Here is a 16,627-nt window from a genome sequence, read left to right on the forward strand (position 1 = left end):
CTAGTAATTGCATTAAACGTGAACAGACAAAACCCTTTTTTAGAAAGACAGTTTCAGATTGCACTTAAAAAACAACTATTTGCTGGATACAAAAAAATCTAAACATAGTAACAGCTGAAAGTAAACATGCTTGCACATGTCACACAAAAATACATTTGCATAGTGTGTATGTGTGGGTACACGTGTATATACACACATTTTGTGACACTAACTAAAAGGAAACTGGCCTAGCTATACCTGCTTCAGAGAAAGTAAATTTTAAGGCCAGAAGCTTTACTGGAGATAAAAAAGGACATTTCATAGCAGTAAAAGATTCAATCCACCGGGGAGATACAGCAGTTCTAAGTGGTTTGCACTCAGTCAAATGACCTCAAAATGCTTAATGCAAAAGTGACAACTGGAGAACAGCGGAAGATCTTAACACTCTCTGTGACTGGAAAAAACAGACACCCTCCCTGCCCCGCAAAATCAGTAAGTATACAGAAGACCTGAACAACACAATTAATACAACTTACCGTACAGAGCCCCAAACTCCCCAAATGGAATCATTCTAAGTGCACACAAGAGCTTTACCAAAACGGACCTAAGCTGGTCCTTAAAACAAGTCTGAGCAGACTTCAAAGGACTGAAATCACACAGATAGCTCGCCCAGTGGAGTGAAGCTGGGGAGCGGTAATTACAAAGAAACTCAAAAGCCCCAGGGGTGGGCTTCCCTGGTGGCGCAGTGGTTGAGGGTCCACCTGCCAGTGCAGCGGACGTGGGTTCGTGCCCCGGTCCGGGAGGGTCCCGCATGCCGCAGAGCGGCTGGGCCCGTAAGCCATGGCCGCTGGGCCTGCGCGTCCGGAGCCTGTGCTCCGCAGCGGGAGAGGCCACGGCAGTGAGAGGCCCGCGAACCGCAAAAAAAAAAAAAAAAAAGCCCCAGGGGTTTGGAAATGAAGCAATCCCTTTTGAATAACCCTGGATCAAAGAAAAAATTACAATGAAAATTAGAAAAAATTTTGGAGGAACACAAAAATAATTAACTTGCAGAAGACAGCTAAGGCTATGCTCAGGGGAGAATTTATAAGCTTACATCTGCATATTTCAGAAAAAAAGAGAACCTGGAGGTCAACTGTCCAGCCATCTGGTCCTGTTGCGCTCCGTCCAAGCTCAGACCCACTGGCTGTGTGGGCAGCTCTGACCCTGGACAGCAGCCCCCAGCCCCGGCCTCTGCTCCCCGGCTGCCTGTCTCCCCACATGCTGCCCCTTGGGGCACTGTCTCACGGTCCAGAGTCAAGGACATACACACCCGGGCCGGCCCCAGGGTCAGGGCAGCAAGAGGGGCAGTGTGGCCCTGCAGCCCCTCCCCCTGCTGCCCTGCCTTCCCAAGCCGAGGGGACCACACAGCATGGGGGTGGCAGCCTGAGCCAGATGCAGACCACAAACCCCCACCCCACCTGGCATCTTCCCCCTTTAAAACGCAAGCAGTAAGGAGGGCCCGGCTAAAGAGAGCACCACAGGGGAAACATGTTTTTGGAGTTCCTTTCTGAGATGCCTTCTCTGTGCCCAAGTCCAGCTGCCCACCTCGGCGCCCCCAGCTTCACTCAAAGAGAAGGCCAAGGAAGAGCGGCTCCAGCCCAGACCCCCGGCTCTGAGTCTCATAGGGAGGCCACTGCATCACTGTCCGCCCCGGCACAGGGCCAGGCCGAGGTGTGCAGGTGAAGGGGTGCTCCGTGACGTAGCCCGGGGCGGGCTTCTGGACTGGGACCCATGGGAGCACGGAGGAGTGGGACCTGGGTCTGGATGGGGTGCCCAGCGACATCCCGAAGCCGTGGAGAGAAGGTGCCACGATCCAGGACCTGGAAGGCCATGGCCCACCTCCAGCAGGTGGGAGCTCCCATGCCCCCATCACCAGGTGGCCCCCACTCCCCAAGGGAGGAAGGGGCTGGGCCCAGGAGAGCAGGTGGGACAGACCACCTGAGGGGCCAGCGGCAGCCACAGGGAGAGCACTGAGGGCCCAGGGGGAGGCCGGGAGGCAAAGCAGCCCTAGAAGGACTCCGCCCTGCACCCCGCGCCCACTGACGGGCGGGCTTCTGAGAGCGCACCGGTTGAGGGACCCTCAGGCCAGGCCAGGCCCAGCTGGCAGAGAGGCCGGGCTTAACTCGGTCGGCCAGGACACAGGGGCGGGCCACCCTCAGCACACCGTCTACACTCGTTGGACACCTGGGGACCCTGGCCCACGAGACCCCAGGGCTGCACCTTCCCAGGTGAGGAGCGGCTCCCAGGGCTCCAGCCTCACGGAGTCACTCAGGTGCCCCTGACTCCACGGAGGGCACCACACAGGCAACGCGTACACACACACGCACACGCACTCCCACGCCAGCTCTCGTGGAATAATTAATCAGCACAGCCATGACGAACGTAAAACTGGAGGCCTGCGACATGCCTGATAACTTATGCAAAGCTTAGGATCGCTGCGGCTGCCTTTTGCAGGGCCGACTTCAGCATTTTCATTTTCCCTTAGGAAAGCAGGGTTCCAGATTGAGCTGCTCTCACGCCCTTTGCAGCGTCTGCCGTAGTAAAGCTAAACAACCCAACTGCACACCAGCGAGTGATGAGGGATCAGAGACCGCTCCAGGGCGGGAAACTCCGGCAGCGAGAGAAGAGCGGCAGGAACACCGGCAGCCACCCGGTTTAGGACCCGCCCAGCCCGCCCCGTCCCCTCAAGCCGCACAGAAACCCCCAAGAGATGACCCTTCCACAGCTGTGGGAACAGAGCAAGGCAATGCCAGCACCAGCCCGGAGGCTTATAGCCAGGGCTTGCCCACACCTCAGGACCGGGACCCAGGACCAGAGCACTGGACAGGACGGGGACACCACAGGAGTCACCCAGCCCCGGCCCTGCGTCCGCCCCTCTGGGCCACAGCAAGCCCGCCTCCTTCCTCCCACCTGCCCCGGCTCCTGATCATCCCAAAGCGCTCCCGGGGGCACTGGTGGTGAAGAAACACCACTGATGAACGCGGAGACCCAGGGCCAGGCTTCGCTCGCTCCCTCTGACCAGCGACCCTCCCGCGGTCCTGAGGCCGCACAGGCCGCGCACGGGGCTGCCCAGCGCTGCCTCCCAAGAGTGATGCTGCCGTGTTAGCAGCTGGCCCGCCGCCTGCCCGTGTCCACTGGGTACCTCTGGTCAGAGGGGAGGTGGGGCCTGTTGGGAGAGGCTTGGGGCGCGGTAAGACGGGCAGGGCCCGAGACCACACCTACCCTTTCTGCTGGTGACCCAGGATGAGTGGCCGCCCACTGCATCCATAAACAGGGGACAGCAGATCCTCCAGACCGCGTGGCTGGCACGGCAGACTAAGGGACGGGTGGGAAGCGCCCGCCACATGCTGGCAAGCTCTGAGCCAGAGGCAGGCGGCTGTGCGAGGCCCGGCTTGAGTGAAAGCCTCGGCGGCGCTCAGATCCACACCTGATGGCACCGTGAACACTGGGCCCTTCCCGTCAACCACAGCCCTGCCGGCACAGCCCTGAGTGACCCGCCAGGCCCACACCCCACCCACCGCGCTGGCCACTTGTCTGTGCAGAGGCAGGCAAAGGAGAGGTGGGTGGGCTCTCGCCACACATGCGCTGTCCTGGGCGGCCCCTGGGGGGCGAGGACGCCACTGCCCGCCCACCCGCCCGTGGCTTTTCCCTGGCAGCTGACAGCAGACCTCGCCACGTGACCGGGAGGAATCGCACGGCCTGTTGCTACCAGGAGGCCCCCAGCCTGGGGCTGAGTGTGCTGGGTGGGCTGCCAGCCCCCAACACCGCAAGCGTCGTGCTGGGTTGGTGTGGACCAGGCAGCACCCTCTCTGCACACACGAAGCCTGTCACCTCAGGGCAGCCCCAGTCATGGTGCCGGGCCCGCTGTAGCCGGGGTAGGGGAGCCCCGGAGCTGGCCCCGAAGCCCCAGGTCTGCACTGGAAAGCGCACGTCCACACCGCGGGCTGTGACGACTAACTTCCGCCATCGAACGGGTGGCCAATCAGAAACCACTTTTGAGGTCTACGAGAAGTTCTCTTCTCTGCTGCCTTCTCTGGGGTCTGTCGGCCCTGCGGCGGATCAAGTGGGGCCTCTGGCAGCCAAGGTGCGGTTATCCCCCAGGGAGCACAGGGTGGGGTAGGGGTGTCACGTGGGGACCCCCAGGGACCACCTGCCCCACCCCCCAGCCAAAGTCTGACTCTAGGCCCAGGGAACTAGGCGGGAGGGTCAGAGGGCTCGGCCAGAGAGGGCCGGCAGCGGGCAGAGCGAGAGGAGGAGTCAGGCTGGAATCTTCGTAAGGCCAGGTCCCCAAGGCACGAGGCCACAGGCCTGCTGAACATGCAGTTTCGAATTCAATTAAAGCGATTATCTGCTGTGTCAAATAAACTGTGTGCAGCATATATCCGGCGGCACTGCACACCTCGGGCTCATTATTCCCTGTTTCCTCCTGTTTACGCGCCCTCAAATTAAACTGCTGATAATATGAACCAAAATAAAAAATGAGCGCACCTTGTCCCGAGAAAATTGATTCTCCCTTCTCCTGAACCGGCGATTGCCAGGTTTTATATACTCTGTTCCTGGTGATCATTAGTAATTCAATTTTCTTTTTATTAGCCCCCTTATCTGCTGAGCAATATAGTGGCAGAGCTGACCTCTTTCGCACGGGTAAATGTTTAAAATCTTTTCCCTGATTAATTTTGCCAGTTAAGAAAAAGAGGAGAAATGGCCCGGCTCTTAGCCATCACAATGAATAAAGCTTAATGTTGATTGTGATGGAATTTCTAATGCCAGGGAAATTGATTGAACGCGGCAATTACACTGCAATAGTAACTCAAGGGAGATGGGATCGCTTTCTCCTGGCCATAGCCTTTTGGTTATTTAAAACAATCCAATTTGCAAGGATAATTATGTATGTGTTTTATCTGCCACTTGAAATGAACAGGGGAGTTTCGATACTGGCCCAGCATTAGCAGGTTATTGCTGCAAATTACTTGATATCTGCTTTCTTTCACATAAAGAGGAAATTAGGCAATCAATTACCAGAAAAAGGTGGATGAGGAATAAGAGGGACAAGTGCGCCCTCTGCTGGCCACCGGCTGCACAGCCGGCCCGAAGTGGGGACCCCCGGTGGGGAAGCCCACCTCTCCCTCTCCCCCTCCTCAGCCCTCCTGGCCTCAGCAGCGAGGGAGTCCCAAAGGGGTCAGGTCGACACCGCTCCAAGCGGAGGGCTGCATCTGGCACTAAAAGTCTGTGTGGGAAACAGGGCAGAGAAGCCTCAAAGCAAGTAGATGCAGAAACAGCCTCTGCCCCCATTCCCAGGGAGGCCCTGCCAGTGGCCCGTAGGTGGGGTCTGCACTTTCCAAGAGACAGGAGAGCACGCCCTGGGCGTGCACATGCACACGCGTGCACACACACACACCTGCTCAGGCCCACCAAGGGAGGGCAGGCAGGCAGAGCTGGGAAGGGGGGAGCCGGGCAGGCCTTTCGCGAGCAGGGGGCTGAGGGAGCCGTCAGCCCAGGGAAATGACCTCCACCTGTCCCGGCCTCACGATGCCTGCCCAGCACGCTCGCCCCCGCCAGCGCGAGCCTCTCCAGTGAGCTCCCCGCCACCAAGCCTCAAGGACGAGGACTCACCCCTCGGCCTGGAGCTCAGTCCTCGCCCGCAGTCTCATCCTGGCTGCTGTCCCTCCGGGACCGCTGGACACTCCTGGGGCCCCGACGCGGCCGCCTCGTGTCCCTGAGCACACCCATGCAGGCCCAGGTGCCTCCACTGTCCCTCGGGGGCTGCCCCACAGAACCCCCTTTTCCTTGCTGTGGCCTAGCACCCCTTCCCATCACCTGGTCCTGCCTGCCCTCTGGCCTCGGCCCCTCCCACCCTCCAGGACACCGGCCACACAGGACCAGTCTCTGCTCCTGGAACAGGCAAAGCTCAGCCTACCTGTGACTTCGCCTGCAGAGGTGTGCCCACGCGCCCCGCTCCTCACGCAGGGCTCGGTTCCGATGTCGCTCCTCAGAGACGTGCCCGCCGCCCACCCTCCCCGAAGCTCCCTGCTGCCTGCCTCCTTTTCCTCAGAGTGCTTCTGCCACCTGAAAGCAACTTTTCTTTTCTTTTCTTTTCTTTGGGCCGCGCTGTGCAGCCTGTGGGATCTTAGTTCCCCGACCAGGGACTGAAGCCAGGCCCCCAGCAGTGGAAGCGCTGAGTCCTAACCAATGGACTGACAAGGAATTCCCCCTGAAAGCAACTTTTCAGCCTGTTTACAAGCACCCGAGGAGCCGCTGGTGTCCACCAACGCAGCACGGCCCTAGCACGCACACACCCCAGGAGACAGCACACTGCCCTGCACAGACGTGCAGGAGATGGGGAGGGGGTGGGGGGGACAGAGGAAGCACGGGGGGATGGACAAGTGGCTGAGTGAGGGGAAGCCTTCTGCAAGCCCTTCCCCCATCAGGACCCTCCCCCCTCCTCTGCCTCCGCCTCACCGGCAGGGCACCCTGTGCCTGGTTATCACACTGTCTGTAACTGTGAGCTGATTCATCTGCCTCCTGGTGGAGAGGAGTGTGAAGGCAGGGACTGTGGCAGCCCCCTTGGCAGGCGCCACAGTCCCCACCTGACAGCCCCACACCCAGCGGTGCCCTCAGCCTTTCTCCCCCTCCCACTGAGTACCACGGCTGCCCTGCCAGCAGGCGGCAGCTGCCACCGTCCCCAGCCTGCACCCCACTCTGCTCTAGGCCTACAAAGGGGCCAGGCTATTCACAAGTGCAGGTGCAGCTCCAGGGAGGACACACGCCACCTCCTCTCCCACCTGGCCTGGTTACTGAATCTGAAGGCCCAGCGTCTGTGCCCCCGCCAGCCCCTCACCCCTCTGTCCACCCCGTGACCGGGCGAGCATCCCAGAACACCTCCGGCCCATGGCCCTGGGACGCTGCCCACAGGCCCCTACCCAGCTCTCCAGCTCCCCGGCCGCCCCTTGGCCAGTGGTTCCTGCAGCAAGGCCGCTGCCAGGCTGTTCCCGTGCCTGGGGCAGCCCCACCCCAGCCCCCAAGCCGCACCAGAGCCCTCCAGCCTGGAGCCGGGAGAGAGGGCACCCAGGACCACCTGGCCGGCTGGTGGGAAAGCTTGGCTCTGCGAGGAGAGTTCCCGGTGCTACTGCTGCCCACCCGTCTGCAGAGGGCCCCTCGGTCCGTGGGTCCCCAGCCCACGAGACAGGAGGACCTCCTCGACCACGTGGCACTCCTTCCCTGGGGTGCCCACTGCACGGGCCAGCAGCAGCCTGCCTTGGGCCTGTCGACCCCCAGGCCAGGCTCCTCGGGGGCAGGGGCAGCACAGGCCTGTCAGGGACAGAGTCAAGGCCAGTGCACGCACCTGCATCAGGACTCAGCGACCCTGGGCAGCAGGAAGGGCGCCAAGAGGCCCGGGGCCCTGTCTGCCACGACCATCCACACTCAACACCTGCCCAGCAGGTGCTCCACACACACACACCTGCTTCCAGGCCCAGCAAGGGGGCCCGACGCCCAGCAGACGCCCACCAGATCCCCCAAGAGCTCTGCTGTCAGGAAGGGCCCAAGACGGCAGGACAGGTCCTTAGGGCCTTCCCAGCACGCTGCCCCGGCTGGGACACTCCTCCCCCAAGCCACCTCCAACCACGTCTGTCAGTCAAGCCTCGCTGAAATACTACCTCCACAAGGGGCCCTATCTGGCCACCCCCTCTGTCGCCCCGACACACCCTGCTAGTGACAAGTCACGATAGGAATGTCTCAGCAGCTGGCCAGCTCGAATGCAGGCACCAGAGGGCAGGAGGGACCACCCCTGCCTTGGGTCTCCTGGACCCCCAGCACCTGGACCACCCACCTCCCACAGCCGGCCCTGAGCACCATCATGGCCTGCAGGCTGCCATCCCGCGTGACGCCTCATCTGTGGGGACAGATCTGTCTGCGACTTCTCTGCACACCCGACATCTCAGCTGGCTAAGACAACACGGTGACACAGAGGATCTGAACAGGGGCCATGAGTCCCCACAGAGGCCCAGATGTCCAAAGACACCACCTCCTGGTCTCTCTCCCGGCTGCCCCAAGAGGCCACCTGACCCCCCACCTGCCCTCCAGCCCCCTGGGGGCCCCCCGCCACCGGTCTCAAAGCGAGGGGCATCCTCACCTCGTCCTCTCCAGTCAACCCGCGGCAGCCTGACCGCTGGTCACCTTCAATCTCTTCACTCCCAGCCAGTCCTGCAGCCAAGGCCCAACCCCCAATCCAGCCACCTCGCGGCAACCAGGAACCGCTAACGGGGCTCCCTCTGCTCCGTCACCTGGCAGGAAATCCACACTTGCCAAGGCGCACGGGATACGGCCAAAGAGGACTGGGTGGGAGGCCGGCACCCTCCAGTCTCACTTCCCCACAGCCCTCTCGCCGCGCCGCTCGACCCTCTGCCTGGGACCCCACGGCCCACCCTTTCACGGCCAGCTCCGCGCAGACGCCCAGCACAGCCCAGGCACCAGCTCCTCCAGAAGCCTTCTTCAAAGCCTCCTGGCCAGGCCAAGGACCACGCCCTCAGCTGGGTTCCCCAAGCACCATGCGTAGCACAGTTGTTAGAGCACAAGGCCCCGGCTGGAGCGCCCAGCGCCGAGCCTGCCCGGCCCCAAACCCTGTCACCTCCAGATCTCACATGGGTCAGTCCAGAAGCTGCTGCCGCACGTTCACCCCGCCGCTCAGAGGGGCCACCTCAGGACCAGGCACCCAGGTGAAGCCTGCCTCTGCAGCCTCCCCAAAGCACTGCCATCGCGGCAGCGGGGAGCTGGCCTCCTGCGGGGGCCAAGCCCACAGCGCTCCCCATTCTGTTGCTGGACTCCAGGGACTCATTAAGAAGGCAAAGCCGACCCCTCCCAGGCCAGCTCAGGCTTCCCGAAGAAAAGGCAGCAGCCAGCAGGGAGGGGAGGGGTAGACCTGCGGCCCAGGCAGCGAGGAAAGGAGGGAGAGGCCCTGGACGGCACAAGCCACGTCTCCTCCCCCTTCAGGGCTGCGTGGCTGCCACCCTCTCATCTACCTTCCCGCTCCTCCTGCCAAGAGGGACTCGGCTGCACATACACAGAGGGATGCGCTGAGAAGACCACCACGTGCCTGCCTGGCAGCATCTCCCCGACCCAGAGCGCAGGGCACGGAACCCCGGTTCTCCTCCTCCACTCACTAGCCCAGGCCACCCACTACCCGCCAGGCTGAGCGCTCCTGGGCCAGGGCCCCACAATGCAAGGTGGATGGCGAAGGTGGGTCCCAACAGGAAGCAGAGCCGGCACGGGCCCAGGGCGCCCCTCCTCCTGGTCATACCTTCCTTGGTGGGGAGGTGGGCCCGGCTAGGAGGCAGGCAGGACAGCCGGTGCCTGCTGACCTGCATCAGGCCCTTGTTGGGCGTCTTCTTCAGCACAGGGCTGCTCTTCCCCCGGAGGGCCTGCCTCCGCCGCAGGCTGAACTGGCTCTTGCCCGTGGCAGCAGGTGGGGGGCTGCTCTTCTTGTCCCCAGGAAGGCTGCAGAGACAAAGAGCAGACAGCTCCTAACAGGCTCCCCCAGGGAGTGGCTCACCTCCCCACCACTGCCCACCCAGATCCCAGCAACATGGACTCGGCCCCCGGAGGCAGCCCACTTCACTTTCTCACCTAACCAACCTCAGCAGCCGCCAGAAGGCTGCTCCCTGCCCATCCCCCCCACGCCACCCTGCCCCCCTCCTCGCCAGGCTCCCAGCCACAACCCTGGAGGATCCCAGAGCCAAGGCAGGTGGAGAGCGCAGGAGAGCAGCCCTCGACCCCCACCCAGTGTTCCACGAGCACCTCCTGCACCTCCCCAGGCCAGATGAGCCCCCGCCTGGAGCTGGGGGAGAAGCAAAGCAGGCAGGCCTTGTACGGAGGAGGCGCTGCCACCAGCCTCGTGACCCCCTCCCCACACTGGCTGCAACAGAGGCCGCTGTCCAGAAAAAGTGAGGAGGGCAGGGAGCCCGAGGAATCCAAGACAGCACCTATCTGGGAGAGCAGGGCCCAAGATCAAAGTCAGACAGCAGGAAGGACCTCTGGAGTGAGACTTGCTGGGAGGACAGCGAGTGCCACCACGTCTGATGGCAGAGGCAGGCCCTCTGCCCTCGCCACTGGCAGCCACCACAATTAGGTCCCTGACCCCAGACGGAGCACTGGGCCATGCCACCGTCCTCGAGCCTCCTCTAGATCCGAGAGGACAGAGGGCAGGGAAGGTGACATGGGTTCAGCGAGGCAGTGACTCACCCTGTCACCCGGCCATCAAGGGGCAGCCTTCCTCCCCGGTGGAAAGGCGACCCCCTCCCGCGGAGACACTGCGCCCTGGGTTTGCTTGTCCTGCTCCTGGCCTGGGCACAAACCCTGTGGGCCCAGAACAGAAACCACCCAGCAGTCTCTGGTCTCTTGCCCACAGGAGAAAGGGTGGGATGCTGCCCCCACCTCCACCTGTCCCCGCCTGGCTGGGGGCCCCAGGCCAGCCCCCAGCCAGGTTGAGCCCTGTCATTCAGCTGTAAGGGACAGCAGTGACCCTGGCCTCATTCCTACTGACTATGGTGACACCACCACAGGCAAAGCTCCCCGCTCAGGCCCCTGACGCTCAGGCCCCGTCAGGGGTGATGCTTCCTCTCCGCCTCCCACACCCCTGCAGGTGGGCCCTCCCACCGGCTCTGCATACAAGGCGGAGTCTGCCTGGCCACACAGGGCCCTGGGGCGGGGCAGGGACACACACCTAGCACTCCCCCGCCTCCGGATGATCTTGGTGCGGCTCTTCACTTTGTAAGCCGAGAGCGGGGTCTCACTGAAGAGCGGCTTCAAGCTGCTGGGTCCCACTGCTGGTCTGTCCCCTGGGGGGAACCTAGATGGGACTGGGGAGAGCTGGGAGGCATGGTCCTTGCTGCCGGCCTCTGACTGCCAACGGAAGGAGGAGGCCGAGGGGCTGGAGGCCTTCCACTTGTACTTGCTCGGGGAGGCCCCAGGCACGGAGGCTGTGGCCGACCTCCTGGGCTTGGCATCCAGGTCGGCTCTGAGCTGCGGCTTCTCCGTTCGTTCCGCTGCAGAAAAGGGGGCCTTGCACACATTCTCCGCCACTGCTCTGGGACTGAGGGCCCTCCGAGGGGCCCGGGGACTCTTCGCCGAGGCAGCCACCCACTTGTAGTTGTTTTTCCGGAACTTGTCGGTTCGACAGGACACCAGCAGCAAGGGCTCCCGGGTCTGCCTGGGTCCAGCAGCAGGTCTAGCTGGGCCTGCCACCAGGCCAGAGGCAGCTGACTGATCTGCATGGCCGGCGTTCGCTCTCCCGTCCCCAGGGAGCTGTGTACCGCAGCTGGCCACAGAGTGTGCGCCCGCCTTCCGGCCCAGGGCCGTGCCGCCCCGCTGGGGCAGGCTGGAGGGCAGGAAGCGGGCCCTGGCCGCAACTGCGCTCTCGCCGACCATCCGCCGGGGCTCCGAGGGGCTGTCGCTCACAGTGCTCATCGACTTCACCACGCGGGGCTTGCCAGGCTCCTTCTGGCAGACCAGAAGGGGGTCCTCCTCATTGCAGCTCCCCTTAGCTCTTCCTGGCCTCGAGGGCTGCCGCTGCCCGCCGGGAAGCTCACCCTCACCTTCCTGAGGCCCGTGGTTGCTCCAGGGGGGATCCCCGTATTCTTCCAAGGAGCCCCGCAGGACCCCTGCAGTGCTAGCTGAGCCCGGCTTTGACGGTGGCTTGACCTTGATGACCATGTTCTGATCCACACTGAGCTGGACCTGCCTCTCCAGGATGTACTGCTGGGGGTCGGGACCCCGGCTGCCCCCAGCCCCAAGGGGCGGCTGCGCAGCACAGTCGCTGGGTGGGTCTGAGGACCCCAAGGGCCGATTCACAAGGGAGTATTTCTTGCGCCACACAGGCCCATGGTTCGGGGAGAAGCCCCTCCGGCTCAGACGGGGGTAGCGAGCACTGAAGGCCCTGCCGCTGCTGTAAGTGGGCGGCTGCCACTGGGACGCGGCGGAGGTGCCTGGGGCAGAGGCATTGCCATGGAGGGTTTTGTAGTCATCGATCAGACCTGAGGAGACAGGAGCACAAGCCCCGTTAACCGGAGGGTGAGTAAAATCAGCGCGAATTCCCTGGGGGGGGCATCAGCTGCCCAGACACTCCGCAGACCCCAGTGGATCCTGTCAGGTCCCAGTGCAGGAGGGGCAGCTGCCAGTGCCTGAGAACCACTGAAAGTCAGCCCCGATTCCCTAGGCCAATCTTCTCCATAAGTATTCTCCCGTCAGTTCTACTTCAATCCTATTTCTAGTTGCTTATCCTTAAAATGCATCCCTGTGGCATATTCCCTATCCGCCAGAAATATTGTGCTGGCTTCACAATCCTTTGAGGAGAAGTGTCACTCAGTATGAAGAGACCAGCAAGGCCCTATGCTGTAACGCCTCAAGAGACGTGGAGGCCCTCTGGCTTGCCCACAGATAGAAAGGGAGCAGGGCTGCCCCTTAATGAGCTCCCTGCCTGGCACACAAGACAGTGAGGGTAAGATAAGTGACACCCCTGGGTACTCCACACTTGACAAGAATGTCACACCATCCTCCCCTGAGGAGAGGAGAGGCTTAATCATCTGGAATCGTAGTGCAGTGGACCGCCACGGGGCCTTGCCAAGGAAGCCCCTGGACAGCTGCGCCCGTGCAGGTGGGGCACAGACCTCGGCTGAAACAACCCAAGCTGTTACAACTCAGCCAACAAGCCCACAGTTACAACCCTCCCCCACCATATGTCCCGCCCCCAGGCCCAAAGAGAGCCAGGTCCAGACCTGGTGACACCTCAGGGCAGATATGATGGAGGGCCAGGAAGTGCCTGGAAGGTGGGCTCAGCCCACCTGAACCCTCCCCTACACACTTTCCAAGTCCTTAAGTCTTCTCTTTGTGAGAATAACTTTACAAGGGGAATTTTTTTTTTAACTATAGCAAACCACATTAGGTCTAAAAATGGAAAACTTTGGAAACTGAAGACTGAGGAGTCTGGGCCGGGAATATCAAGAAGTGTGGCTGTACGGACGGAAGTAGCGTCAAAACGGGCTGTCCGGGGAAGAAACACACACCGGACCCCGAGCGGGCTTTGCCACTGTCGGGCGCCGGGAGCGAGGGAGCGCCCAGGGGGCGCCGAGTACGTGCCCGCGCGTGGGGGTGGGGGGCCCCCTCCCGCCCGCCGGTTACTAAGCGACCGCCCCGCCGCCACCCGCCGCAGCGCCGGAAACGCTCGCACCCTCCGTCGAAACCCGAGCTGGAGGTGACCCAGGCCGGTCGGGACGCCCCTCCGGGTCCCCTAGACCCAGCCCGACCCCACCTACCTCCCCACCCGACCGGACCTAGCCGTCGAAACCGCGGACGGAAAGCCACCCCCTTAGGGGAAGGCGGGCAGGGGCCCGCTGTGAAGTGAAGGGGAAGAAAGGGACGCGCGACCCGGGCCCGACCCGACCCGACCCACCCTGCAGGAGACGGATTTGCCGCTGTAACTGCTCCTTTTCCTCCATCTCCGGAGTCCGCGACGCCCGGCCAGGCCCCCGCGACGTCATCGCCGCGCGACCGTTTCCCCGCGGGCTGGGCGGAGCGCGGGGAGGTGCCGAGACTGCGCACTGAGGCTAGGCCTGAGCGACTGCCGGGCCGCGGGGAGGGGGAGCAGATGAGATGCGTCGTCGCCCTGGCAACGGCTGGAGAGGCGGGGTCACGCATGCGCAGAGCTGGGGGACGTCACTATGGAGCGCCGGGAAGAGGACACACCGCCTGTGTGGAGGGGGCGCTGCGGCAGGTGGTCTCCGTCTTGAAGTGTTCTGGCCGGGTTCTCCGCCAAGAGCTCTCGTTCCCTGCGGGACTGGGCGAGGGGCCGAACCCCAGACCCCACCCCAGCGGCGACCTGGTGGGATGAGGGCCCAAGAGACTGTATTGTTTCGCAGGCCAGGACAGGAGAAGAAACGTCCAAGATCGAAGAGGCCCTACAGAGACGTATTAAACCTCTGAAAACATGAAAGATTTCGGTGTATCAGTGGAAACAAGTATAAAACCAGGTGTGTAAATCCCTCTATAGAGCTGGGGCGTGTAAAGTGGTACGGCCGCTGTGGAAAACAGTCTGGTGTTTCCTCAGAGAGTTAAAAACAGAATTAGGGTTTGTCCCAGCACTTCCACTTCCGGGTATATACCCTGAAGAAGTGAGAACAGGCACTCAAACGTGTGCCAGTGTTGGGTGGAGCATTATTCGCAATAACCAGAAGGTGGAAATAGCCCAAGTGTCCATGAGGATGAATGGATAAGCAGTGTATATCCGTACAATGGAACAGGATTTAGCCTTGAAAAGCAATGTAGTACTGATCCATGCTACAGCATAAAAATGAACCTCAGAAACATTATGCTAAATGAAGTAAGCCAGTCACAAAAGGACAAATACGGCAAAATTCCACTTATATGACATAGCTAGAATAGGGAAATTTATAGAGACAAAGTAGATCAGAGGTTACCAAGGGCTGAGGGGAGGAGGAATGGGGAATTAATGCTTTTTGGGTAGAGAGTCTATGTTTGGAGCGATGAAGAAGTTTTGGAAACAAGCAGTGGTGATGGTTGCACAACATTGTGAATGTACTTAATGCCACTGAATTGGACACTTTAAAATGATTATACAACAACTTGTATATATTTACCACAGTAAAAAAAAAAGTGGACAGATGTGTCTGCACAGACCTGAAAAATAGGAAAATGTTAAAGGAAATTCTTCGAGCTGAAGGGAAATGATACAATATGGAGACAGATCTACATGAAGAAAGAGCACAGGAAACAGGAAATATGTTAGTAATTTTTTTTTAATTCTCATTTCTTATTTTCTCTGAAAGACACATAGATACAGCAAAAATAATAAAAAACGTATTGTGGGTTTATAACATATGTAGAGGTAAAACATACACCACCAGTGATTCAAGGGGTCACGTGCACTGTGTCTCCTGCAGGTGAGGATGCAGTCCACAGCCTCTTAGGTCAGCACCTGAACCCACCTTAGGGAGTCAGTGTTACTCCACTCAACATACAGCAGTGGGCACCCTGGGATTTCTTTGGTGGAGGTGGCCCCAGGCTAGGAAGACCAGGAAATAGAATGGCCCCTGCACTCAGGCTGTGAGACGGGGTGAGCCACAGGTCGTGCCCCACCAGCTGAACACTGTGTAAGACCCTTAGGCCTTGGCAGAACTCTGAGGGCAGGGTAGGGGAGTTCTCGTAGAATGAGGGAATTCTTCACCAGGGATCTTGAAAAGCACTTCTTTGGACTTGCCCTGTCTTGCTTCTCTTGAGAATCCTGCAGCCATCAGCTTATGAACGAGCCAGGGCTGGCCTGACGGGGAATGGACGGCACATGCCTAGTTAAAACCACTGACCCTCTTGACCGCCAGCCGCCTGCCAAACACACGAGGCCAGTGGTTGCCAGCTAGCCACAAAATCGATGAGCCCAGGTGACACCACGTGAAGCAGAGACGAGCCTAAATGTCATAACTCAGGGCACCTCACACCATGACGAGCAAACCAGTGGCTGTTTGTGCCACCAGGTTGCGGGGTGATGTATTAGCACAAACTGACGGATTCACGGGTCTAGCGCTGAACGTGTCTTCTGTGCCCGACAAGCTCTCTGCTCCTGGACTTCAGTCCTGGGGTGGTGGAGCGGAGAGCCCAGCCCGTTGCTGAGAGGAGGCAAGGTTTGCGGGTTTGTCTCCTGGAGTTGTGAAACTGGGATGTAAGTGCTTTCACGATTAACTCCTTAAAACTGACCTTGACAGTTACACTTAAAACTCTTTGATGTCCATCAAGCTGGCAAAGATTAAAACAGTCTGCTTTCAGTGTTTGGGGGTGAGGGCAGGAGACTTCACTATTCACTTTTTGGATGTTGGCACAGCCTTTCTGAAGGGCAATTTGCAGCACGTGCCAAGGCCCTGAATACCATCTGAGGAATTTCACTTCTCAGAATCCCCCCAAGAGAGAGAATGAAATGCGTGCAAGGCCTTAGGAACAGAAATATCAGGTGCTGGGGGGAAGGGATGGGGAGGGATAGATTAGGAGTTTGGGATTAGCAGATACAAACTACTATATATAAAATAGATAAACAACAAGGTCTTACTGTAGAGCACAGGGAACTCTATTCAATATCCTGTAAAAAACCATAATGGGGAGGAATATGGAAATACATATACATGTATAACTGAATCACTCTGCTGTATACCAAAAACTAATCGAACATTGTAAATCAACTATACTTCAATAAAAATTAAAAATTTTAAAGTCAGGTGCTGAGTTCTTTACACGGAACAAAAATATTGAGCACGTTTATAGCCCATTACAGCGTGCCAGGTCCCCTTTTTTTTCTTTTTTGTTTTTGCAGTACACGGGCCTCTCACTGTTGTGGCCTCTCCCGTTGCGGAGCACAGGCTCCGGACGCGCAGGCTCAGCGGCCATGGCTCACGGGCCCAGCCGCTCCGTGGCATGTGGGATCCTCCCGGACCAGGGCACGAACCCATGTCCCCTGCATCGGCAGGCGGACCCCCAACCACTGCGCCACCAGGGAAGCCCCAGGCACCCTTTTTTTAAAGCACGGATCTGTGTGTGTTTGTTTACTTACTTACTTACT

The 16,627-nt window shown here is 59.9% G+C and overlaps 1 protein-coding gene across 2 annotated transcripts in view; it reads right to left on the reverse strand.

Moving 5' to 3' along the window:
* Positions 1–13,553, reverse strand: part of ZC3H3 (zinc finger CCCH-type containing 3) — a 79,169-nt gene extending 65,616 nt beyond the window's left edge. For both annotated transcript variants that reach the window (XM_081258849.1, XM_081258850.1), the window contains exons 1-3: positions 13,460–13,553; positions 10,736–12,044; positions 9,314–9,510 (exon numbers count right to left, since the gene is read on the reverse strand). In XM_081258849.1, coding sequence (XP_081114975.1) covers positions 9,314–9,510; positions 10,736–12,044; positions 13,460–13,547 — 1,594 coding nt within the window. In that variant the 5' untranslated portion in view covers positions 13,548–13,553. The remainder of the gene's footprint in view (positions 1–9,313; positions 9,511–10,735; positions 12,045–13,459) is intronic.
* Between the last annotated feature and the right edge of the window lie 3,074 nt (positions 13,554–16,627).

The sequence above is a fragment of the Mesoplodon bidens genome (genome assembly GCF_964165515.1).
Source record: "Mesoplodon bidens genome assembly, chromosome: 16".
Lineage (NCBI taxonomy): Eukaryota > Metazoa > Chordata > Mammalia > Artiodactyla > Ziphiidae > Mesoplodon > Mesoplodon bidens.